The 25,692-nt window shown below is 36.1% G+C and overlaps 3 protein-coding genes, 2 long non-coding RNA genes and 1 pseudogene across 18 annotated transcripts in view, besides 14 other annotated features; 3 read left to right on the forward strand and 3 right to left on the reverse strand.

Annotated features, from left to right (window-relative positions):
- Positions 1-5: part of a mobile genetic element that runs on past the window's edge.
- Positions 6-265: 260 nt separating this feature from the next.
- Positions 266-657: a mobile genetic element.
- Positions 647-6,393, reverse strand: lncRNA:CR46480 (long non-coding RNA:CR46480). 2 transcript variants are annotated; one of them, NR_167867.1, is made up of 2 exons: positions 6,145-6,393; positions 647-926 (listed from the first exon to the last, which is right to left on the reverse strand). It is a non-coding gene; the product is annotated as a long non-coding RNA:CR46480 (long non-coding RNA). The 2 variants fall into 2 exon arrangements; NR_167868.1 differs by lacking the exon at positions 647-926 and having other exon boundaries at positions 5,858-6,358.
- Positions 655-894: a mobile genetic element.
- Positions 891-2,360: a mobile genetic element.
- Positions 2,366-6,158: a mobile genetic element.
- Positions 4,087-5,960: a mobile genetic element.
- A 154-nt stretch (positions 6,394-6,547) lies between the features above and the next one.
- On the forward strand, positions 6,548-11,824 carry CG3651 (uncharacterized protein). Of its 3 annotated transcripts, NM_001273752.1 has the most exons (6): positions 6,548-6,623; positions 7,156-7,390; positions 7,461-8,891; positions 8,951-9,238; positions 9,300-9,426; positions 9,992-10,361. In NM_001273752.1, exons 2-6 carry the CDS (start codon positions 7,247-7,249, stop codon positions 10,147-10,149), a joined length of 2,148 nt encoding a protein of 715 aa, NP_001260681.1. In that variant the 5' UTR covers positions 6,548-6,623; positions 7,156-7,246; the 3' UTR covers positions 10,150-10,361. The 3 variants fall into 3 exon arrangements, with proteins under 3 accessions (NP_001260681.1, NP_001260682.1, NP_610133.3); NM_001273753.1 differs by lacking the exon at positions 6,548-6,623 and having other exon boundaries at positions 7,050-7,390; positions 9,992-11,824; NM_136289.4 differs by lacking the exon at positions 6,548-6,623 and having other exon boundaries at positions 7,050-7,390; positions 9,992-10,330.
- Positions 6,693-6,812: a mobile genetic element.
- CycK (Cyclin K) lies at positions 9,495-15,352 on the reverse strand. Of its 3 annotated transcripts, NM_176069.4 has the most exons (2): positions 15,309-15,352; positions 13,474-15,108 (listed from the first exon to the last, which is right to left on the reverse strand). In NM_176069.4, the coding sequence occupies exon 2, from the start codon at positions 14,931-14,933 to the stop codon at positions 13,731-13,733; it is 1,203 nt and encodes a 400-aa protein (NP_788083.1). In that variant the 5' UTR covers positions 14,934-15,108; positions 15,309-15,352; the 3' UTR covers positions 13,474-13,730. The 3 variants fall into 3 exon arrangements, with proteins under 3 accessions (NP_001286131.1, NP_788083.1, NP_788082.1); NM_001299202.1 differs by having other exon boundaries at positions 9,495-15,352; NM_176068.3 differs by having other exon boundaries at positions 13,474-15,352.
- Positions 9,541-9,641: a mobile genetic element.
- Positions 9,837-9,892: a mobile genetic element.
- Positions 12,983-13,346: a mobile genetic element.
- Positions 15,353-15,790: 438 nt separating the features above from the next.
- Positions 15,791-15,933: a mobile genetic element.
- A 302-nt stretch (positions 15,934-16,235) lies between these two features.
- CR43240 lies at positions 16,236-16,337 on the reverse strand (annotated as a pseudogene).
- Positions 16,338-16,430: 93 nt separating this feature from the next.
- On the forward strand, positions 16,431-17,645 carry lncRNA:CR43241 (long non-coding RNA:CR43241). 3 transcript variants are annotated; one of them, NR_048037.1, is made up of 3 exons: positions 16,431-16,657; positions 16,713-16,909; positions 17,328-17,645. It is a non-coding gene; the product is annotated as a long non-coding RNA:CR43241 (long non-coding RNA). The 3 variants fall into 3 exon arrangements; NR_048038.1 differs by having other exon boundaries at positions 17,443-17,645; NR_048039.1 differs by lacking the exon at positions 17,328-17,645 and having other exon boundaries at positions 16,713-17,166.
- Positions 16,431-25,692, forward strand: part of CG42748 (uncharacterized protein) — a 35,001-nt gene continuing 25,739 nt past the window's right edge. For 4 of the 7 annotated variants that reach the window (NM_001103720.3, NM_001273755.1, NM_001273757.1 and 1 more), the window contains exon 1: positions 19,543-20,317. The gene's annotated coding sequence lies outside the window, so the exon portion shown is untranslated. Of the gene's footprint in view, positions 16,658-16,712; positions 16,910-19,542; positions 20,318-25,330; positions 25,574-25,692 lie in introns of those variants that run through there. The other 3 variants (NM_001273754.1, NM_001103718.3, NM_136290.4) reach the window with 3 other exon arrangements.
- Positions 17,361-17,912: a mobile genetic element.
- Positions 18,756-19,055: a mobile genetic element.
- Positions 20,660-21,291: a mobile genetic element.

The following is a 25,692-nucleotide window of genomic DNA, read 5'->3' on the forward strand; positions in this document are numbered from 1 at the left end:
GTGTCTAATGTCTTTGGTTTTACTCGGCAAGTAAGGGATATAAATATATGTGATGACTTTTAATTAAGAGCAGCTGAGAACGCCTTGATCACGACAAGCTTTCGACGATTGAAAAAAATTCACAGACGGCGGTGGAAAATGTATTTAAGTCCTACGTGGCTTGATGCTAATTTTAGTTGTTGTTGAGTTGATATCAATTGCGACTCAAATGGGTGATGGCAACTTTTACATCTCGGTCACCACCCACTAGTTGGAGTTGATTAAAAAAAATAATGAATGCTATAGTCGTGTTTTACCCGTTACTCAGCTAGTGTGAATGAGCCCGAGAAATTTAATCATTTTTCTGGAATATCTTAATATATATTTAAAAATTGCTTAAAAGTGTGGGCACGACCCTTTTAGGCGTTTTGCAGGTAAAAGAATGGGCGTAGCCACAGTGCGTTTATTATACAGATAAAAATTTGCATGACATTCAATATCACGAAGAAAAAACTAAACCTTTTTCAAAAGTGTGGGCGCGGCAGTTTTTGGCGGCTTTGGAGCGTAAAAGTGGGCGTGGCAAGAAGTATATTGGCAAATCGATAGAAATTAAAAAGACTAATATAATTACAAAAATATATCCAAAAAATTTTCAAAAATATGGTCGTCGCAGTTTTGAAAAACAATTTTTATTCAAATCGATAGAAATAAACAAGACTAATAAAAATATAAAAATATATCAACACAGTTTTAAAAAATTTGGGCGTGGGTCAACAACTTTGAGCTTCGTCTTTGTCTCTAGAATCTGTATGCTGAATCTCAACCTTCTAGCTGTTATAGTTCCTGAGATCTCGACGTTCATACGGACATAGCTAGATCGACTCGGCTATTGATCCTGAATATCAAGAACATACAGCTGTGATCATAAAAATAGCAGTGCTTGGGACCTGCAAGTTTAAGATAAAAAATTCTTATGAATTACAGTTTTAATGGGAATTTTTTTTTATAATATCATTAGGTATTTTATTTCAAACAATTCAACAAATGTTTAACTTTTATTTATTCAATAGTTTCGAAAATATAGATTAAAACAACATAATAGGCAGAAATTCTGGTGTTCAATGAAATAGCAGTGCTATGAAAAATTAGTAACAAAATTCAACTTGACCTAGAACTAACTTAGTTTTCCTTTTGAATACGTTAATTAGGGCATCCTGCACAACTTGCCAAATCTGAGCCTTAGACGTCGGGGAGTTCTTCGACACATTTTGTTTTATGTCCCCCCACAGGTTTTCAATCGGGCTTAAATCGGAAGATTGTGCTGGCCACGGCATTGCATCTATTCTATTTTGGGTGAACCTATTCTTAACCGATTTGCTTCTGCGTTTCGGATCATTATTCTGTTGGAATTTCCATTTTAAGGGCATATTATAATAAGAATATGACAGTAAGACATCACTTAGTATATTTACACATGCGTTTTGGTCTATAATACCATAAATCATAAGTCATGGACTCATACCATTGTAAAAAAAAACAAGCCCATACCAGGATTTTAGGTCCACCGTGATTGAAAGTCTTCAGTGAGTGTTTTGGATGGTACTCGGTGTTTGGAGGTCGTCAGATATACTGTAGTGAACCAGTTCCACCAAATAGCACTATTTTTGACCGATCAGTCTAAAGGATATTACGCCATTTGCAGACTGGCCAGTTTCGGTAGGTTTTAGCGAAGGTAAACCTTGCCTGAATAAGCCTTGGGCTAAGTGGGGGAACCTTTCGTGGACTCCTCGCACTGAAATTTTGATTCAGTAGTCGTCTCCGAATAGTAACGTCACTGATTCCAAAGTTCAGATCAGACTTTATCTCCCTAGGGGATGCAAAAGGATAGACTTTGGTATCACGGTTTTCGGCTTCTATTCATATTTAATGGTATTGGATACCATTTTTGACAGAATATTCAGGGGTTTTTGATTGCCCTTTATGTTTTTCCTTCCTTTCTTAGCTTAAGAATTAACATTCTTTTCTCCTGGGAGCAGTACTGTCCTCTACCCACTAAAATATAATTTTTTTTTAAATTTTTTGACCTTTTAAATACACGAACTTAACCAAACTCACTTTTTAGAAAATATTGATAATTTCGGGACTTTACGTTGATCAAAATCAGACACTGCTTTTCTTATGAACAGCCTAAAAGTTGTGATTTTACTCAAGAATGTAAATAAAAAAAGGATAGCATGAAAAACTAACGGGATTTTTTTTCCTATCTACACATTCAATTTAACAAAAATAAGTGGAATAAAAAGTCGATTCCAAAAAGGGACATGGAAAAATACCTTTGTATTACCTAGTTTCCCTCGCACTGCTATTTTTATGAACACAGCGGAAGTGCTTTGCCGTCTATATAGACCTTAAGTATATCAGCAATGACATCATATCCATCTCCAATCTTCATGATCGTTCTTCTTTTCCTGCTGGTCAACTCCAGGGAAATTAGTGACAAATTCGCCAAAGTGACCTCTTTACCCGGCTTATGCAAAATCGAGTGCAAGCTGCACAACACTCTTAACTTTGTCAAAGGCACAATTTACACACCCTGCCTTATTAACATTCCAGAAAACGAAATTGTTGAGGAACTAAAATCTCAAAATCTACACATCGTCTTCAAGTTCACCAAAATCATCGACGGCACAAGCCATTTGGAAAAATTCTCGTAACTTTTGACCGGTTCACTCTTCCCAGTAAACTAATCGTTTCCTGGCACACACATAGATTTTAGAATATACACCCAAGCCACACATGAAAGCACTGCAAAAACCCAGCCGGTTGTGTATCATGCAATCTCTCCCCCCACCTTTCCGTGCCAGGCATTCGCATTTTCTGTGCAAGCTGCACCGGCGAATACCCAGCTTCCTCACCCGAATGCCCACATTCCACAATATCAATCACAAAAACAACTTCTTCAGTTCAACAACTAAATCCATATTACAAACACCGACTTGGCCACCAGCTCGACAAAAGTACCAACCCCTCTCTCACAGAACGTATCCCACTTCTCGTGTCAACTCTTTGAATCTCGAAGAGAATCTTACTTCCTCACCAAGCACCTCTGCCAAAACAGATTTCTCTTACTTAAGCTCAACAAGTAAACTAAAAACATGTATGGAACAATCGTGCTCCCTTAGGTCGGAAGCAAATGCTCTAATCGGACAACGACGACAACACTACACAATCACCTCAAGATCCAACTCAAACGAATCAATTGCTTCACACACCTCAAACATACAAAAAATAATCAACACAAGACTCAGACGACACTATGGTTGTATCCTTTGCGACATTGACTTTAACAGCCGCACAATGAAAGATGTAAACTTTTTAAAAATCTTGGGGATAACCTTCGACTCCAAACTACTTTTTAAACAGTAATGTCAGATTCTAAGAAAACAACTGGAAACTACATTTAACATTATTATTATTTATCATCTAAATAGTCTTACACATATATTAAGAATTTCATAGATATTACGCGCGATTAATGCTATCTAAAATTGACTACGGTCTGCCAATCTTCGGTTGGTGTGCTAAGTTGCACTTAAAAAGGCAACAAGCCCGATATCATAGAGCGGTCCGTCGCGCCATTCACGCATTTCCCACATCTCCAGTACCGTGCACATTGGCAGAATCCGGTCTACCGAGTATCCAATCACGCGTAGAAGAAACTACATTGATGCTTATCCCGAAGCTGTACACCAACTGCCTGCTAACCAAGGACTTCGGAAAAGGGGAGCTTTAAATGCAAATCCACTCTAAGCGTTGCGCCAACTACTTCAAGCAACATGGCCTCCGCCTGCCTAAGCCCAGGAGGTCCTTCAAATCGCCAGCTCATTGGGATTTTAAACAGCCTAACATAAACCTTCAAATCTACAATGCTGCTAAAAATTATACATGACGCTTAGAATACCAAAAGTGCACAATACGATCTTGGTGAGAAAAACTGGATTTACACCGATGGTTCTAAAGTCATCGACTCAACCACGTTCGCCACGTAGTTGACTGCAACCGTAAAATAATTGCAGGAGGTAGGCTCCCTTCATGCAATTCCATATTAGCTCAAAGAAGCTGGGGTCGGAAAAATCGAATTTTTGAAATTTGAAAGCTGGAATCGTTTGCCCATTTTTTGCCCATGTTTGCCCACCAATTAGTTTTTTTTGCCCACGTCCAGTTTTTGAGATATGAATTTTCGAAAAAGTTCGAAAATTAAAAATTTTGCTTTTTTCAAATTTTTTTTTTTAAATCGCAATAATATCGTTTGCCCACGTTTGCCCACCCTTTAGAATTTTGAAAAAATTTATACTTTATAAAATATAAGGCTTTTAAGTTTACCTCGGTCTAATCAGAGAGTAAATCGTTTGCCCATCTCTTAAAACCAAATATTATCAACAAAAAACGTTTGCCCAACCATTATTATTAGTTTTTATCGTTTGCCTACCCTTTAAAAAACCTTTAACAAAAATTTTTTTCGATTGCCCACATTTAAAATACAACCAATTTCGTTAGCCCACCTCTTTAAAATAAAAATTTCCAATAAAAAACGTTTGCCCACCATTTAAAAATAAATAATTTCGATTGCCCACCTTTTAAAACTAAATAATTTCGTTTGCCCATCCTTTAAAATTCATTTTTAACGTTTGCCCACCCTTTAAAAATAAATTATTTCGTTTGCCCACCCTTTAAAATTTGTTTTTTTCGTTTGCCCACCTCTTAAAAATTATTTTTTCGATTTTTCACCTATTAAAACTAAATTTGTACATATGTATGTAATAATTGTAAGATGTGGCGCCAAAAGCACAGTTACAAAAGAACAGTTATTTACATATTTACATACATTTTCAATATTTCCATAGTGTTAATCATTCATGAATTGTAAAATCAATTTTTCTTAATCATTGAATCATTTCATGGAAAATATTTTATTCCAGAATTTTCTTGAGCTTGGAGAGTGTTGATAAACATACATAAATTTTTTTGCATATATATTTTTATGTACATATTATGTCTATATGATTGTATGTATGTTCATCATCATCATATAAGTAAGTGCTTCTATCCGCCGATCCTAAAATATGTGAATTGGCGCCACATCTTACAATTATTACATACATATGTACAAATTTAGTTTTAATAGGTGAAAAATCGAAAAAACCATTTTTAAGAGGTGGGCAAACGAAAAAAACATATTTTAAAGGGTGGGCAAACGAAATAATTTATTTTTAAAGGGTGGGCAAACGTTAAAAATGAATTTTAAAGGATGGGCAAACGAAATTATTTAGTTTTAAAAGGTGGACAATCGAAATTATTTAGTTTTAATAGTGGGCAAACGAAATAATTTATTTTTAAAGGGTGGGCAAACGTTAAAAATGAATTTTAAAGGATTGGCAAACGAAATTATTTAGTTTTAAAAGGTGGGCAATCGAAATTATTTATTTTTAAATGGTGGGCAAACGTTTTTTATTGGAAATTTTTATTTTAAAGAGGTGGGCTAACGAAATTGGTTGTATTTTAAATGTGGGCAATCGAAAAAAAAGGGTTTTTTAAAGGGTAGGCAAACGATAAAAACTGATAATAATGGTTGGGCGGGCAAAAGTTTTTTGTTGATAATATCTGGTTTTAAGAGATGGGCAAACGATTTACTCTCTGATTAGACCGAGGTAAACTTAAAAGCCTTATATTTTATAAAGTATAAATTTTTTCAAAATTCTAAAGGGTGGGCAAACGTGGGCAAACGATATTATTGCGATTTAAAAAAAAAAATTGAAAAAAGGGAAATTTTTGATTTTCGAAAATTTTCGAACTTTTTCGAAAATTTATATCTCAAAAACTGGACGTGGGCAAAAAAAACTAATTGGTGGGCAAAAATGGGCAAACGATTCCAGCTTTCAAATTTCAAAATTCGATTTTTCCGACCCCAACTTCTTTGAGCTTTCCATATTCACGGCCGAAGCTTTCGCTATTCTCAAAGCATGCCAATTCGCCTCCAAAAAGGCTGGAAAATCTGTTATATGCTGGCAGCCTCTCCTCCCTTTCCGCTACATGCAACTAGAATCACGATGACCCCACATCACAAGAAGTTCGGCACATTCTTAGTTCTCATCCAACAAAAATCACCTTACTCTGGGTTCTGGGTGCTCTAATAGACTCCAAAAAATATTTTGGGAACCTTTATGCTGTGATCCCGATGACTGCCTTTAATTCCAGGTATAAATATTTTGTAATGTAGGGACGCATTTAGGATATATCGAAAAGAATGAATATGCAAAACGAGAAGACATTTACTAATTTCAAAAGGTTGTGGCACAGTGGCAACATATGTGAAATGGAATACACCTATTGACCATATTGCTGCTTAGCCGAAGGATACAATCGATTATTCGTTTTGCTCATTTCTATCGATACTAAACCTAACTAAAATACGATAGGAAGCCTAACTTAAATGATCAAAAAATTATTTTACCATATCTTTGCCATTTCATTCAATATATTGAAAGGGTATCTGATATATGTGGAAATTCTTTTGTATTAGCTGTTAAATACGCCTATTGTCAGAGGAGTCCAGAAAAGCAATAAATTGAAAGAGATCAAAACTGGTGAATACTATTTGTCGTAAATTTAGCTCACCTGGTATATATATCATATATAATTATTTATTTATTTATTTATTATGATAGGTAGAATAGTTTACAATACTAGACTAACTTAAATAGTAAGCATAAGCTACAGCTATATTGATCTACAATGCTATTATATCTTTATCTACTTTATATCTAATTTGCTAAATATATCATATATATGCCTTTTTATCCTCTTCCGTTGCAGCGAAAACTTATTATACAAGAATAAAGAATCCGCATAATCTTTTTACTGAAACAATTAGCTTTAAATTAGTTGCCTTGCATTTTATCATTGAAATTGTTAACGTTCACGCATCAATTGGGCTGTGTGAATAGGTCGCATAATTGTTTTGGCATTAATTATTTTAAGAGGCTGTCGACGGTTTTTTTTTACCGTTATGCCATCTGGTAACACTGCCCAGGCCGCAAATGGAATGGATTTTCGAGAGCTAGATAAATTAAACTGGCGTTTGCATCTGAGTAACAATAACAATATCGTTAATTATAGTGCGAACCGACACCTCGGTCCTGATGCGGCTGAAGAGCGACGCCCGGAGCTCTTAGTCAGCCAAGTCAATTGTGGGACCGGTGTAAATACAATGGGCACAAATCAAAAACGAGCAGCAACAACATCAGCGCAGGCCGTAGCGGTGGACGAGCAGGTCGTGGGAGCCGTGGGTGGTGGCGGGGCAAAGGCAGAGGAGTGCCCTGCAGCGACCATGGCCGCAGAGGATGGTGATAAGGCAAGTGACTGCCGCTTTAAGCACAAAAAATTATGTTGATTATGTTATGTTCTGTTTATCCTTTAAAAAGGTGGAAAGTCCTTCTTACTGCGAACTGGATCTGGACGTGGCAAGCTACGGGCTAGCAGCAGCTGCCCTCTCATCCTTTGAAGCCGCCGCCTGTGGCTATAATTCCAGCCGAACTTCCATAAACAACTCAACCGAAAACCTGAGCTATGCCAGTGACAATATTTACGGCGACGATATAATTTTGCTGGACGACAACGACATGAACGCGGAGGAGATATCTATCAACTCCGACGACTGCGTCTACGCTTACCGTGGTGAAGGGGCTGATTTTGACATGAACATGGATATCATCGCCACGGGAAGGGTTGGCGGGCAACACTTCGACCTTGGCCGAGGACCAGTGAATGCTATGGGAGGCGATAGCCTCATTTACGGCGAAGATGAGACGGAGTTTCTTGAAATGGACTTTGAGCCAGACCCCTCATCAGAGTTGGAGCTTGTTGGCGGAACCACCGATATGACCATCCAGCCTCAGGCCAATTTGTTGTTAATGCAACGCGACTATAGCCAAATGAACAGCATAGGCGGAACTACTTCTACGCAGGAAGGAAAGCTGCACAGCTCGCCCATAGATGATTTTCCGCAGGAGGACCTAATGCAGCAGCAAAAGCTACGCCTTAGTAAGAAGTTCGCGCGCATCAGCTTGAATTTAGATAAAATCAAAGACGTTGGTGCTGGTGGAAGTGGCGTGGACATAGATTTAAATGAGCTAATAGTTATTGGCTCGGAAAAGCAGGCTGAATCCTCCGGAAGCTTTCGGTCAGTGAAGTCTTATCAGGCTCATTCCTTGCCCAACACATTGCACACAGGCTCAAATTTTTCGCGCAGCACTAGTGTCCCCAGCGAACACCCAGAGCCTAAGCTGACTGGTGCTAAGCCAAAGCGTTTTTTGCACACCTCGTCTGTGATGACTAAAAGCTCCTCATATAAGTCGCGGCGCTCTCATACATCAGCTAGCTTTGATGAACGTTGCTACAGCTGCACTGATTTCCGGGCAACAACATGTCAGCAGCAACAGTCAGGGTCGAAGTCAAAGCAAGATCAAGTGCCTCCTATACTGGTGGCTCCTGCGACTGTTGGGGCTTTGACCACGTCTTCTTCGTGCACGGGCCAATTTGACTTGGGAATAACCGAGGAGAACTGCTTAGACTGCCTAGAAAAGGAGTTCTTGGCCAATACCATAGGCAAAGTCGTAGACCCGGGAACATGTCCTAAGTGTCGTAGATCAGCTGGCAGTCGGGGCAGTAGTATTTCGCTTTACTCACGGTCGGACCAGGTTCGCTGTCGAAGCGGGTCCCCAGTATACTGCTATGGAGGTCCGTTCGCCGGCTGGCACAGCTTAATAGCAACCGGAATTGTTTCTGGTTCCAATTTGGGTCCACCCTGCAACCAAAGGTTTATTTCGTGTGATAATAGTTTCAACGGTCTACAGGTATGTAAACGCATGCTATAATAATTGTGTATAATGAATTTACCCGCTCTCGCGAATAGCTCCTCAATCAAGGCTATCTGACTGAGCCACTGGTGGCAAGTCTGTCTACAGGAAAGACGTGCGACGAGGAGCACCTAGTGCAAGCGCTAGATAAACTGCGCGTACCCTATGACAGGGAGCTACTTCATGGCTATTTCAAGCAATTGGCCAAGCGGCGACGGACGGAAAGTAGTGTCAATCTCAAGCAGCTATTAATACAGGCCTCAAAGCAGCAGGGAAACCATCGCAAGCTCAAACGGTTGATCGAGATGGCGACCCACCAACAGCTTATTGTACAATTTAAGGGGGTAAAATCAAATACATATTGTACACACTTTTTTAAACTAATGCAACACATTTTTCAAACAGAAAGCTGCAGACAAAACTGAATGGGTGCCTATAAATGTAAGGGACATACTTAATGCCTGGGCACGTTGTCGAGATCTTTCCCTCCTTCAGCAACTAGATGACCGCTTTCATTGCGCAAACGTGATGGGTAAGATGTTCTATAGAGTTGTTTTTTCATAGTTTGTATATAAAAGTTTTACTCGGTATTGATATATTACATATTTACATATTCAGTAAGAAAAATGTTTTCTAATCATAAAATAGAACGCTATAGTCGGCTTCGCCGATTTTAAGATACCCGTTACTCAGCTAGTAGAAATGCGATCGCGAAATTTCATAATTTTTCTGGAATATCGATAGATATACAAATATATATATATGGATTAGTAAGTATTGTTACCCCTGACACAGAGACACTAAACAAGTTCTTTTCTTTAATTGTAAACTAATGAAATTTTGCCAATATACGCAAGAGGGAAGCAATTTGACCTTAATTAGGCTAGTCCGTGAGACTACATAATTGCTACCCTAAGAACTTTAGGGAAGTCAATTAATGACGAGAGAATCTTATAGTCGATTTATTCAAATTTCAGATTTCCGTTACTTAGCCAGTGGGCGTAACAATTTTTGTAAGGTTAACGCAGAATACAAGTCATTTCAAATTGTATTAAATTGTTATTTTTTTTTACAAAATAACATTCTATTTTTTTCAGGAAAGGTTGGTCACATCGTGCGTCAGGCAACAGTAGCAGCATCCACACAAGCACAGGCATCGTCGTCAACCTCCTTTTGTAAACGCACCCTGCCCGAATATTTAATGATCCCGCAGTATTACATGAGTGGGGTACTGACTCTAACCCGCAAATGTTAGGACGTATTTGCACAACCACTCATTTATTTTCACATTAAGCCGGATACACATCATCTCTCTAGAAGTGCTTAGCCCAGTTTTATTGTTTAATTTTTTTTAATAAGTCATCTTCCATATTAAATCAGGTGATCGCATGGCCGTGACCCACCGCTTAAGTCGGGTTCAAAAGTCTCTCCGCTCTAAAAAAAAAAGAAAATAAAGAAACTCAAAGTTTAGTTGGTGTTTAAAGCTCAAAAATGTTTTCTATGTAGGCCATAATATACAGGTATCAATACAAATATATGTATCTGCCTCGCCTATCAACGCCTTATATTGTAATGTGCATATTTGTTTACGGAATACGTAATACATATGTATGTATGTACATATGTACATATACATATGTAATTATACCCGTTACTTGTAGAGTAGAAAGGTATACTAGAGTCGTTGAAACATATGTAACAGGTACATAGTTTTCCGGTCATATAAGGGAAATATATAGCATTCTCTCTTGTTTTGTTATTCGAATTTTGCATTAGATTGTTTTGCTAGCGAGTGAGCGCCATGCGTTAGAAATAATTGTGACACAGAAGCCTATTTAAAACAAACATGGCCAGCAAGGGTAACATAAGGTCACAGTTTTTTAATTGTTTGACAGCAAGAATTTTTAACGACTGCAATCCAAGTGCTTAAACTTTTCTCATAAGGCTGGCTGTGTTCTGCACGTCGTTCAAGGGCCGTGACGCAACATAATTGCTACTGCAGATTTTTGGATAATATAAATAAAAATAATATAATAAAAAACATTTTCTAACTCAACTCATCTCAGTTGATCATCATCTTCCTGAATTCTTCTTTCGTCTTCGTTGTTACCCGCCTTTCGTTTTTAATCTTACTTTAGCGTTATATATATATACATGTCTGAAAACAAAACAGTATGAGATACACACCACACATATATTGGAAAAAATATTTCTCGGATTGGTGGGCCAGCTCAAAGACAGGAAAAAGGCTCTACATTCGAATTAAGACAATCAGAATTTTATTATACTCTATGCTTTTTATAAGAAAGGGATCTTGCAAGCGGTTTATAACTACATTGAATTAGCTGATAAGTTTCTACTAAGAGTTCCCTGCGTATAGAACGACATATTTCTTGCTGGTCCAAATTTTTGTGTTGCTTTAAAACTCACAAGTTAGTTTCTAGCACGTATGAATGTCACTGTTACTTTACAACGAATCTAGTATACTCTCTCTATACGAGTCACGCGTATAGTTAGTAAGCCGGCTACTAAAAAACAAATCAAGAATTTCTGCTGTTTTAAATTTAAAATTCAATCTTCTTTAATTACTTATTTAACACTTCAACGGCCAGGAGAATGTTATTTTTCAGGTAAAAGTGTTAGTCCAACACGGACTATCGTTTTTCAGGTCGTGAACGACTTACTGGCATAAACATGTTCTGTCCAGTTGGCTATATAGCATTACCACTTACCCAAAATTTGTTGTCTTACACAATTCTGTTGGCATAAGCATATTATGTGAATCTTAACTCTTACTCTTAAGTACTGTTAGATTTACTCAATAAAATTAGTTGGAGTATTGACAAGTACGATCTTAATTTATTCCCTTCGACAGAGGTGGTCCTATATCATAACGACTTGAAGACTTGAACTGTACAGAACTGTATGCCAGGCATACTAGTAGAGCACAAACAAATGCAAACTTTTAATCCAGTCAGAACTGGCTTTTGTCTTTCACAAGGTCGACAAACGTGTAGATCCCTTGACAAAAACTCAGCTTCATTGGAAGTACCATAGCATTCTGGCGAAAAACATCAACGGAAGACCTTTCCTGCAACATATATGGCAATAAGTGGGTAGTGATCAGAACACAATGTAAATTTTAGTCTAATAGATTATGCCCTAGCTTTAAACCTTAATATATAATATAAAACTTTCCTTTTCCTATTGCACTATTTATTTAGATGTGTTATTTAGCCCTTGATAAAACGGCAATAAGTAATACTCTAAAGCTTATTCATATTCTTCATATTGATATTTATATAATATTTTATTATTTCTGAGAAATTATTTCTGCATTGAAAAATTTATGTATAACCGCAAAAATATTTTGTTAATTTTTTCGTGTTTTACCACTATATTTGCAATTGTTATAAAAATGAAGTATCCGAATACCTGGTCTAAATATAGCCAACTTACGGTAAAGCAACACTAGAATAATACCAAACTAAAATTATTTTGTTTAGTTAATTTATAAATTACTAAAATTATCATAGTGTCTTTGGTGAAATAGAGGTCCTTGGACCTAGAGCGCGGGAGAACTAAAAGTCAGCTAGATCTTTTAGCGAAAAGATCGAGACGTTTGTAACGAAGCAAGTCAACGAACTGAGACAAAGTAGTTGATGTTTCGAAAGCAGAGCGCGGTAAGTATCACATCAAAGAGCCTGGTTTCAGAGAAATCGACTTTATAAAATTTGAAAGATAAAAGGAAATTAATTATTTTTAACACCATTTAAAAATTAAATTAAATTGAAGAACATCGAACAAAGTCAATAATATTATTTTCGAACATTTTCGTCTTTAGCCTGGAAAACGAAACCGTTGGCCTACGACATAATTATATTTATAATAAACATACGAATCGAGGTAGCCTGGGCAGTCGTTATTATTCCAAGTGTACCATGGGCAAGAATAAAGTCCATGGAAACTGCAAAACTGCACTGTTGTTTCTGATAGCCGAGCAATCTTCGCACACTATGTATCATTCCAAAAATTATTCAAACATCTAAAGAGTTATTATACCCATTAATCGTAGAGTAAAAGGTGCAAGATTCGTTGTAAGTATGTATGTAACAGGCAGAAGGAAGCGTTTCCGACCATATAAAGTATATATATTCTTGATCAGGATCAATAGTCGAGTCGATCTGGCCATATCTGACTTTCCGACTGTCCGTCTGTCCGTATGAACGTCGAGATCTCATGAACTATAAAAGCTAGATGGTTGAGATTAAGCATACAGTTTGCGGAGACACATAGCGCCACACTATTTAAAAATTTTTAGATTTTTCTTCGTTTTATTGTTTGACTTGCCAATTTTTATCTGCATACCAAAAACACTGGCCACGCCCCTCCTTTTACATACAAAACCCCCAAAACTGCCACGCCCACACTTTTGAAAAATTGTTCTCACATATTTCTCATGTTTATCTTCCACTGTTATAAACTTCGCCGTTACTCCAATTCCGCTTTGTCTCAACGTTTCGCCAATTTTAATAAGAATCTATTTTTGTTAGTGCCCCAATGTCCAAAATATTTTTTTCTAGTTCATTTGGTTTTATTCAGTTTTGGAAACATCATTTCAGCAAAATTCTGCTAACAAGTACATGTGAAAGGGTAAGGACTTAAAATAAGGGAATAAAAATCATTGATAAATACCCCGGGACAATATTGGGCCTAGAGTGTAACCAAAAAAGAAAACCGAACCGTACGAAGATCCCCGCTCTAAATCCTATTCCGAACGGTTCGCTAGTTTTAATATACAAATTTTTTTTACTTGTTTATTAGTCATTGCATCTACTAGTAGCGCTGCTGCGATGGACGCCCACCGGCGTTGTAGTATCCACTGGCTCCTGGAGGCAAGCTAGGCGGCATTGGTGGTGGTGGTGCAGCGCTCCCGCTATAGTGTCCGACCACTGTCTGCTGGACTCCCCATCCGGAAGAGGGGTACGGCGGCATAGGCACTACCGGCGGGGGCGGCGGTGGAGGAGCATGATAAATGTGGTACCCGGATGGCTGACCTGGTGGTGTTGGGCCCTGTAACAGGTTCTGGGAGTCGCTAGGACCAATGATTGGCACGCCACTGGCTAGGGATTTAATGCTCTGAATGTTGCTAACTTCCAGCACGCCACCGTTGCCACATACGGGGGGCGGCGGCTGTTGTGGAACGGAAAGTGGTCCAATACCCGTAGAATTGGTAAGCTTGCCGGATTTTGGACTGTCGGCTCTGCTTGGTGGCTTTTGGGGCGGACTGGTTGGCTGGAGCGCTTCTTTTTGGGTTGATTGGTACAGGTCCAGAACTTGGTGGCAGATGTCTTCGAGTATTTCCATCGTTACATCAGACACAAACATATCCCACCAACGCTGCTGCTGTGGCTGGCGGCCCTCCCAGTCTTGCACAGTGAATTTGCTTAGCTTGCTGGCCAAATGGATAAGAGCCACGGCGATAATCTCCGGCTCCCACTGTAGACAAACTACTGTGCTGAGAGAGTCGTTGACGAAGTTCCACGCCATTTGCACCATCTTTTGCAGCTTCTGCTGGTCGCCTTTGAAACACTTAGCGTACTTTAGGAGAAAGGTGTAAGGATGCTCTACTTGCAAATCGAATTTGATGGTCTGCAGCAGAATACGCTCTAGCGTCATCACCTCCTCCTTAGGGTCGTCGCCAAACGAGTAGAAGTAATTGTCGGTAAGGATGCCACGCGCAGTTTTAATAATGTCGCGACACTTCTTTGGCGTCTCCTCCACCTTGCCAGCAAAGAACAGGCAGCAGCACGCAGTCACGTACCGGGGGAAACTCCGGAACGAATGAAACATGTAAAATCGGTGAAAATATACAACGCCGGTGGCCATCGTGTTGTGGCCCAAGCCCATTTTGGTGCCACATTCCATAATAAATCGAGCACCTTCTTTTCTGTACCGCCGCTCCGTTTCGAAGCTTATTCCATCCAAGATCGAGGGCGTCTCCCGCAGCTCCTTTTTGTCGTAATACCAGCACGGCATCGCGGCAATTTAGGCTGCGGGTACTACCAGTAGTCCGCGTCGTTGGAAGGAATTTGTGTTAAACCTTTAGCCAAATGGTTGTCAGCATATGCGCGTCCTGGAGCCGATAAGCGCTTTTGTTTATTGTAAATAAATCAGTTTTCGATTTTTATGTTCACTTGCAGTGTTACCATGTCTACGACGATGAAGAAAAAAACTTTATTGGAAGCCCCTTTTACACCAAGACCACGACGATTTTGAGTATATGGAACAACTTTATTGGTAAATAGATAACGCAAAAATTTTCGATCTCTTGCGGGTCAAACTGAATATTTTTTGTGCGTTTGCTAGTTTTGGTGACTTAATTTTGGGATATAATTAAACAGATATATTTACACGTGGTTTTGGCCGTCCTTTGACTGTTACGAGGAACAAATGGGATGTTTACACTGGAATCGCATTTCCATGTTTTGGAGATATCAAACCAAGCATAGGGATTAGTGATGGGAATTGCGCAATTTGTTTTGTTGTTAAATGGTATATTGAAATAATTCATTATGTATAATCCTACTGGATAACAAGTATTTCAATTTAAAGCATAGATAGCATTCGTTAAACATTATAAAATGTAATAACAAGATTATGAGCAGTGTAAGCGCTTTCTATTTAATAGTAATTACTTCTAGTAATGTGGTGATGAATTTATTATAACCGTTAGTCGTATTTTCGTATTCCGACCATTTAAGGTATATATATTCTTGATCAGGACCAATATCCTAGTCGATCTGACTATAATTTAATTAGTCTTTTTAATTTCTATCGATTTGTCAATAAAATTTTTGCCACGCGCACTCTAACGCCCTAATGCCACACTTTGGAACAATTTTGAAATTTTTTATCATTTTATATCCCATTATCTATCGATATTCCATAAAATTGATGCAATTTCGCGTTTGTATTCACACTAGCTGGTAACGGTTATTTGATAGCCTTGGAACTCGACTATAGTATTCTTTCTTTTATTATTAATATAAACGCGAGTGATGGCACTATAATTTTATTATGTTTCTATATTTTTTATGTTTCTATAATGTGTGTTAAATTCTTAAAAATCGATATATATCACTCAAATTACATAATAATGGAAAACCGAAACGTGAGCTTGATAGAGCGAAACAACCAAATCAGTCGAGATGCTTCTTTTTAACGTAGAAAATGTTATGTATATTTTTCTTTGAATCATGCACTTAGGCTAGTGAACATATTTTCAAACCTTACCGCTCAAGTGATCATTGACTTAAATAAAATTTTACAAAACTCAAAGAACATCCAGCAGCACGCAGACACGTATCAGGGGAAACTCAAGAATGAATGAAACACGTAAAATCGGTGAAAATATACAACGCCGGTGGGGATCGTATTGTTTTAATAATATTATATTTTTTAATGAAGTACAGATAATATGGAATTGACTTTGATTGAATTTAAAAATGTATATTAAAATTTATCAGTGATAACAAACATTTTATATTTCTTTCACCAAGTGATTCAGTATATGTATACAATTCTAGTATTTTAACTTCTATTTAACGAGCACTTAGGGAATGTGAATTTCCGTCATTCGACTGCGCCAATTGCATGCTAAGTATTTGGTTGCGGTTAACAACCAAGGCCGGAGTACCCCCAACGTTGAAAACTATCTACGTCTCACAAGACAAGCAATTACGATCTCGAACTTCAAAAAGGTAAACAAACCCAAATGTTGTGCAAATTCTAACGTTTGATCACCCCTGATCGCAGATTCCGTCTATGCGGATTGTGTTGTTATCCTGGGAAAGCTACAAATACCGCGTATAAATTTGCTATATTCGTAATTGGGTTCGAAGCTAAGCGATGCCCAGCCTACCAGTTCGGCGTACACGGAAGGATTCCCAATTGGAGAACGATGACGATCTTGGTCGTATTGCCCAAATTTATCCCACCTATGCTACACTCAGGTAGATATTTTTGGATCAGCCGCAAATTTCCTGGCTTGGCTATGTCAAATGACTTAATCGACATTTGATTTCACGGTTTTATTTATACGGACATACATACATGTATTTCATATTTTAAAATATACATATTTGCCTTATTTAAAAAATAATAATTAATGCTTACTGACTAGTACCTTCCGATTTTGTTTAAAATAAACACGTAATTATTATCTCCTAAAACTAGTGCAGGCTCACAATTACCACCTGCCTTTCAAAAATGACTTAAAGATAAAGAAATGTGAAAAATTCATTTACTCACTAATTTGAAACTTAAACTAATAATATACACACATTTGTAATATTTTAAGCATAAGAAAAGTTAGTATGCATTCAATTTTATTGTTTGTGCATTAATATGTAGTTATTTTTACGCTTTTAGGTATTTAAATATAGTCCGACATCAAATTAAAACAAGAGAGGACGCAATAATCAAGTTGCCCGACTATTACATATCCGTTACTTAGCAGTCAAATTAAAAATCTTTTTGCTTTTAGCTTTTGATTAAAATTTTGAAATCGGTACCCAGGGTACCACTTGGAGGATCATGAGTTGCAACGGGGTCGTTTAAAACAAAATCAATGTTTGGGACCTACTTGAGTTTTCAAACTCCAAACCAAAAATTTGGTTTTCGTAGCATACGGAGGCATACATAATGTTAATATTAAAAATTAAATATTTGTAAAATAAAAAAAAAATTAAATTTCAACGCTTTTTCAAAACTGTGGGTGTTTACTAATGAAGAAATGGAAAAACATTTTACAAAAGTGTGAGCGTGACTTGCGTGGCTGGAATCTGTATGCTTGATCTCAACTCTATAGGCTTCCATAGTTCCTGAGTTCATACGGACGGACAGACGAACAAGACCAGATCGACTCGACTATTGATCCTGATCAAGAATATATTTACTTTACATGGTCAGAAACTCTTCCTTCTGCCTCTTACATATTTTTCAACGAATCTGGTACACCCATTTTACTCTACGAAAATAGGGCAGGGGTATAAAAAGTTGAAGATAACTGTGCCGATTAAAAACTGTGTCGATTAAAAAATTGCTACATTTTTATAAAGAAAGTCCGTATATACCAAATGTATATGTTAGAATGTTACTATTTTTTATACCCGTTATATAGGGTGTATATATTCTTGATCAGGATTAAACGATCTGTCCGTCTGAACGCCTGGATCTTAAGAACTTATAAAGTTAGAGAGTTGAGATTTGACATGCAGATTCCTAAGACGCCAAACAATTTTTGGCCACGCCCACTCAGGTTTAGCGGTTTTTTCCAATTGGTGAATATCTTGTTGATTGGAAAGCTGCCGCAGATTTCCATGTAGTTTTTCGAGTATAACATACATATGTACATTACATACATATGTACACATAATAGTCGCCTTCGCACACTTTTCTAGTGCGCTTCGTCACTATCGTCCACGGTAGTATATTAAGGGTACTTCAGGCACTACAAAAAATATCTTATTGCCTTCGATGTAAGAGATATATCGCAGAATGGTAATAATATCTACACTTGCAATATAGTTATTATCCATAGTCACAATAGGTCTTACCGCACTTACTACATAAATATGTACATACATATGTTGGTCGCCAAGGACTTTTACAGATTTTAATTTGTTTTGTAATATACAAGAAATAAAAATAAAATTTAAAAAAAAGCTCTTTTGTTTGCAAACAATAATCTGATTTTGTATTGATTACTTAAAAAAATTTTACGAACATTTACATATACATATTTAACCTATATTTCAAATAATTGGTATTAAATATACGCGTATATATATGGGGAACATACTAAAACTTTTAAAATTTTAATAAAATAATTAAAAAATTTAGAATTAAACTTCGATTTAGTGTTTTGTGTAAAGAGTTTCTTGACAGTCTCAAATATGTGCAAACTTGGAATTTGGTGTTTATTTTCTTGTATATTTAATATTTTTAATTTGATTTGATTTATAAGTAAAATAAATATTGTTTAATTATATTGAATAAAAAAATTGCGTTTAATTAAGCAAAAAACCTTTAATTTTTAGCTTTAAAGTCAAAAATTCAACTTATTTCACAGTGTGTAAACAGTTTCTTGACAAACTGTATATATTATTGCGTATATTTGTATGTATTTAATTGAACTATTCTAATATGTATAATATTTTAAAAAATGTTGTTAGTTTCAACGTTTGCATACATACTTTCAACCCGCTTTCAACCCATTCTACCGCTCCACTGCAGCGGTAATGTCAGATATACGTGCATATATATATGCAACATACATAATTATGTATGTATGTACAAAAATCGCAAAGCTGTCTGCGTATTTTGTTTTTGGCTTAAGTCATACCCATTTAAGTGGGTATAAAAAGGGTTCATGCCATTTTCGTCGCGCCCTTCTCTAGCCGAGATTCTTCTTTGATTCCCAATGTTTTGGAACAAGCCTGCCTGTATTCTAACCAGTTTCTTTGTTCGCCTTGCTCATGGCTTTAAACGGATCTCTCTCGTGCCTCTTTCGTGTCTCCGCTTTATCTCGGTTCTCTCGGCCACGTTTAGTCTAAGACACGTTTACAGCTTTGCTCCGCTCAATTCAGTCTCTATCTGAGCGTTGTCTTTGCGAGTTAGCCATTTGCAATCGTGCGGTCTTTTCAATGTGTCTGTAGCCGCCCCAATTACATATGTATTTCGTCTGTGGATATATGTACGATGTACATATGTATATAGGATGTACACATTTGTACATATAAATATATGAACAATGCCTATTTCTCCAGCTTTCGTTTACAGTAGTTTTGAGAAAGAAGTGTATCTGAGTGTTTACGTGAATATTGAGGGCACAAAACAAAATAGCAGAGCAAAGAAAAAATAGCTCGTTGTAAATTAGACATGGAGAACATACAATGCCTTTCAAAAAGTTATAAAAGTGACCAGAAGACCGCGGAGATTTCGTTGTCGCGCTTGTCATATTGCCCAACCGGTCAGGACTCTTTCTACTGAACATTCTATTGTTATTTTATATAAGTATCTATGTACAGATGTATGTATGTTGAAGCCGAATAAAAAATTAAGCATGGATTTGTATATAAATAAAAATGTTTACTGCATTCCCGACATATCAACAACACAATACATGTAAATGTATGTGTATGTACATGCATATGATCACATTTGCTACTAGAAAGCTCTTAGAGACCTCACCGCTTTCTATTTGAAAATACATTTACACAGTTACACAAAAAAGATATGTTTAATACGGCCATATAAAATACTGCCATCCACTGCGAAGTACATAGTACAATTTTGACTAAAACGATTCCTTTCTATGGCAGCTACGTATAACATAAAGTCAGCGATCCGCAAACAAGGTATACCGATGTATATATATTTTATACATGTATATTTTAAAATAAATAAATAAAAGCTGTGTAAATTTATTACCATAATGGTCATGTAAAAAAAACGAACCGAATAAATTATGTTTATTCCAATTTTTGTGCGGTTTGTTGTTTTGAACTTACACTGCCGCATAATTGAATAGGTTTGACTATTTTAAATTTTTTATAAAGAAAACAGTCCTCCTTGGAATAGCAAAGATTTGGTTCTGTAAATTTTGTTTTTATATTATATGTTTTTATATTATGTATGTTTTTATATTATTTATATTATATAAGAAGAAATCTCCATTGTTTTTGGCTCATCTGAATAGCTTTTACCCTTTTGACTTCTCTTTTTGTTGGACCGTGTGGTTGAAAAAGGTTGCATTCTTTTGTATTCTATTATTTAAGACATTCAATACCTGTTTATTTATAAAATGGCCGTGGAAAAGCTTTAACCGAGGTAAAGTAAAAGGCTATATGGATATGGAATCTGCGAAGAAAATAGGTCGAAGTCAAAGCAATTAGCAATTTTGATCGTAACTAAGCAGACTATATAAAAAATGAGTGGAGGGAAAAACATGCAACAACAGCATCGGAGGAAAGACTTATCATACGAACTTACCAAATTCCACTCATTCTGATGGTAAAATAAGGGAAGAATGCGAACTTAAAGAATTTGAAAAAAAAAACTCCATTATGATGCTCGAAAAAAAATCACGACTTCGATTTGCCCGAAAACACGGAGTGGAACAAGGAGTGGAAGACGGTAACCTTCTCCGACGAAAAGAAGTTCAACCTTGATGGACCTGATGGTTATAATTACTAATTTCACGATATCTTTTTATGGAACATGGTCCAGTTCCAGTTTGTCACCTCGAAGATGAACGCAAATGCGTACTAGGCTGTACCTTAAAAGGGTTTTCCAACGGTTTCTGAGATTTATGTTCATATTCAATTGACGTTCCATTATGACACTGATTTGAATCGTAAAACAGTGGATTAAGATTGCTTGAGTGGCCGCCTTGCTCCCCTCACATCAACACTATCAAACACATTTGGGGACCCTTGTTATGGAGAGTATAAATTAAAATAAAAAGTATTAAAAGTATTAAATTAAAATAAAAAAATAATATAAAAACAAAACTAACAGAACCAAAACTATTTTAAAAATGACGTTTTTTTTATACAACAACAACAACGACAATTTATTTCGCTTAAATCGTAGTCCACTTTAAGGAGCTGCAACGTTTCGAAAATTGGAAAAGGTCAAACCATAGACATTACAATAATTATTCGAAGTTCTAAATTAAATAAATTATTCTAGTGTCTTTCGTGAAACCTACTGTAAGCGGTACTGTATGTTTTCAAAGCCTCAAAAGCGTTTTTTGTCCCCAAAAGATTTAGCTTAAAGAAATTATAATTCAACTAGATGTATAAACAATTATAAAATACGTCATTTAAATTTTAGGTTAAAGTAGCAAAAAGGTCTGTTTTCGACCATATAAAGTATATATATATTCTTGGATCAACTCGGCTGAATATGACTTTCAATTCAACTTTCGGATATATATCTTTCTAGTTCTTTGTAAAACGTTATAATACTTCAAATTCAATTTATGTAACTATTTACACTGCACGAAATGCTTTTCAAATGCTGTTATGAAAGAAAAAGTGTGTTTGGAACGTTTTTTGTCTAAGCAACAGCAGATTAGAAAATATGATTAAAACAAATATATATCTTCTTAATTTCTGTTGGATTTCTTGAAAACGATTCGATCAATTTCAATTCCTAAATATTCAAATATTTAGAACACATTTCCGTAGAAAATTCGCGAAGGATAATTATTATAATTATTTAGCAACAAACACGATCACTATCCATTTTGAGCAATAGATTTTGTATGAGCGAATACACAAGTTGTTTCAGGCCCTTGCACACATTTTTATTACACTAAATTGCTCGATATAAAAAATTAATTCTATGACTTTTGAAAAACCCGCTACTTTACTGCATTAGCTTTTTAAGCTAGAGATACAATGACGGTAAACTAAACATTTGATAAGGCTCGTTCCAAAATATTACATTTTTTATAGTGTATTGTGAAGTCACAAAACACTAGACTCTTTTTACGCAATTATTAAAAACGAATTAAATAAAAAATGTCTTAAAATAGCGGGCGTGTCAAAAACATCTATACAAATCAAGGAAAAATATTCAAAAGTTTGGACGTTGAGCTGCTTGAAAGCTTTCGAGAGGGTTTATGATGCGGTTCGGAAACGCCTCATTTTACCTATTTCTAATCTATTTATATATTTTTTTTACTGTACAAGTATATTTATTTTTACGTTGATTGTTTTTAATCCCGAAAAATAAACTTAATTTAACTGGCTACAATTACATACAAATTCGAAACGAAGAATCGTAAATATATTCTTACATTTTGATTCGAATATCATAAAACAAGGCGATTTCCATTTCCTGCAATTGGGTTCAAGGTTCAAGCAGTAAGGGTATGTTAGTCTCGGTATTGTGGCTTTGTAAATTTTTTCCTCTTTTGGGCTTTATGCTTAAAAATGTGGGACGTTGCCAATTACTACTAGGGCCACAACAATACCGAAATATGTGAAAAAACTTTCAGAGGCTCTGTAGCGTGAACGAGTGAAAAAAGTCAATGAACCCATGCTGTATGGTACAATTGCCTCTTTTTTCATTGCTTTTTCCCAGCAACACAATACAAGAAATTATAACAGAAAGGACCATATATTTTTCAAAAACACAGTAACTAAAATCGTAAGATCTGTTTGAAGCCAAAATCCGAAATAGCCGATACTTATTACTTGTACTTAAGTAGAATGCAGAAAAAAGATTTTGCTTATGTTTTAAGTTATACCCTTGCCGTAAATATACATACATATGTATGTACATATATTGAAATTTCTATCAGTATGTCACCTTTTTTTTGCCACTTCCAAAACTCTCACTCCCACAATTTCGAAAAATGTGCTGATATTATCTTTTTTAATAATTCCTGTGCCAATTTCTGTGGATATGCCAAAGAATTTTTTAATTTCTCGTTCGCACACCAAATAGCTTAGTAACGAGTAACCCGCCTACATCGCTCTTTCTTGCTTAGTTTATAATACTCCATATGCATACATATATTCAACATAGACATAATATAAAATAAAAATAAAAGGCTCCCAAGCCTCGTTACTAAATATGTTAGGTGTACCCACACATGTACATACATATGTAGATGTGCATGTGATAATCACACCCCAGATGTGCAATTGTAGCAACCAAACAATTGCTTGGAAAAGTTGGTTTCGCATGAAAGGTAATCAGAGATTAGGTAGTGTTGTAAATAAAATAAAATCTCTACGTTTGTGATGCCATGAACTGTAAAATCCCTGCTGAGCATAAAAATTGCTAAACCCACAAACCGCTTAAAACTTTTCCGTTCACACTGTTGAAAAACGTATTTATTTTTGTATGCCCTTGCACAGGGTATTTTGATTTCAGTCAGAAGTTTGCAGCGCATGAATTAAAGTTTATATATTCTTGATCTATATGAGCTGCCTATCGGATGTAGACATGCTTATCTGTCCGTCCATTTCAACAGAAATTCGGTCTGAGTTTTAAAGCTATTCTCATGAAAGTTGTCCAAAAGTCTTCGAGCCGGTTCGGTCGACAAATATGTAATTAGCTGCCATTGGAACATTGATAATGAATTGATAATAAAAGAAAAGAATATTCGGAGAATGTTCACCTGATTTTTGACAGCATCAGATTTAATTTTTAATTTCATCAAAATGCATTTTATCATGCAGTTGCAAAGAAGCTGCCTAAAAAAAATCTTTTGCGTGACAGCACTTCGGCTTGATAAAAGATCCAAAAAACTCTGCAGCTCTTTTAGTTCTTGAGATTTGGACTCGGCTGGTCAAGATAACTTCTGAACATCTGGGGGTAGAGACTTGGTCAATATTTCGTCAAAAAAATTTACGCATGTTTCTCATCCACTAAGTACCATTGCGCACGTCCAGTTTTAAAAATATACAATTTAAAGATGTTGAAAACAGCACTGAGAAAACTAAAATCTCTGTTTAATTCCATTAATACTCTATTTTTATACGTTTTCTTTTAAAAAAAATGTATTCATACACAGTTACATTCAACCCTTTATTTTAAAACTTATAATTTCTGTATATAAGCATCGGCTTGCCGATGCTTACTCTCTTCCTTGTTAAATTTTCTTACTTTTCTATCCAATTTATATCGCTACTCCAAACGATTATATTTAAGAATGGTTTGCTTATAAAGGAAGTTTGTCTATGTTGTATCAATAAATAAACGCCGTGATAATGTGAAACAAAATATCTTATCACTGAGTAGTATCTTATCCGTATACACTGAGTTTCCATGTGGCTGAATCATTATTTACCTGCGTTCTTTAATCTCCAACTGCGCGTATACATACCACTGTGGACGAGAGTCCACGTCGTTATGAATCGCTTCAGGACAGTGTGCGAAGGGGAATTCTATACAAACATATTATTAAATTAAAACTGACAATTAATTAATTAATTAATTAAAAAGTTATATGGTTCAGGAGACATGGTAGTGAAAGTGTATTAAAAATAAATTTTAAATATTGGTGCTAATAGGTGCTTCTAGTTGTTAACATCACCCACAAAAACACTATTCCATTTTTTTCAAATACCAAAAATTTCCTACTCCCATATATTGTCATTGTATGCTGTTTCACTTTGTCTAAATAGAAAAAATTAAAAATTTTAAAGGTAATATTATTTTTCCTCTTTTGATGCATATTTTCAAAAACTTGTCTAAAGATTTCCTTTGAAATTGAAAACTGTAGAAAGCAGTTAAAATATTTTTAGGTCTTACTGTCGAATGTGTCACCGTCTTACCGTTTTATCTTTCCTCGGTAACGAGTCTACAATACCCTTTTACTCTACAAGTAAGTAAGAATGTATCGTTAGCTAGTTGCAAAGCGTACCTCAAGCGCATTGGTTGGTGCAGCGTTTTGATTCGAGTCTCTGCAGAGTCTGCTCGCATTTTCTTCGTCTTTTTTGGCATGCGACGGTTCTAGGGAGTTCCGGCTACCTTTAAGCTGTGCGTGCACACTTTTCACACACTAGTGTATGTTTTTATTAACATTTGAGAACTACAAAGACGTGTAGTGCTCCGCTCCCAGAATTTTAGCACTTCACGGCGTGTCGATAGTAAGTTAGATAACGCTTATCATTGCTTACCATACAACTTTGTAGTGTGTTTTCAAAATTCTGTGTTATTCGCATATATGTACATAGCTTGTGTTATTCAAGAACGCCAAGAGCTTGTG

Source organism: Drosophila melanogaster, chromosome 2L (genome assembly GCF_000001215.4).
Source record: "Drosophila melanogaster chromosome 2L".
NCBI classification, from domain to species: domain Eukaryota; kingdom Metazoa; phylum Arthropoda; class Insecta; order Diptera; family Drosophilidae; genus Drosophila; species Drosophila melanogaster.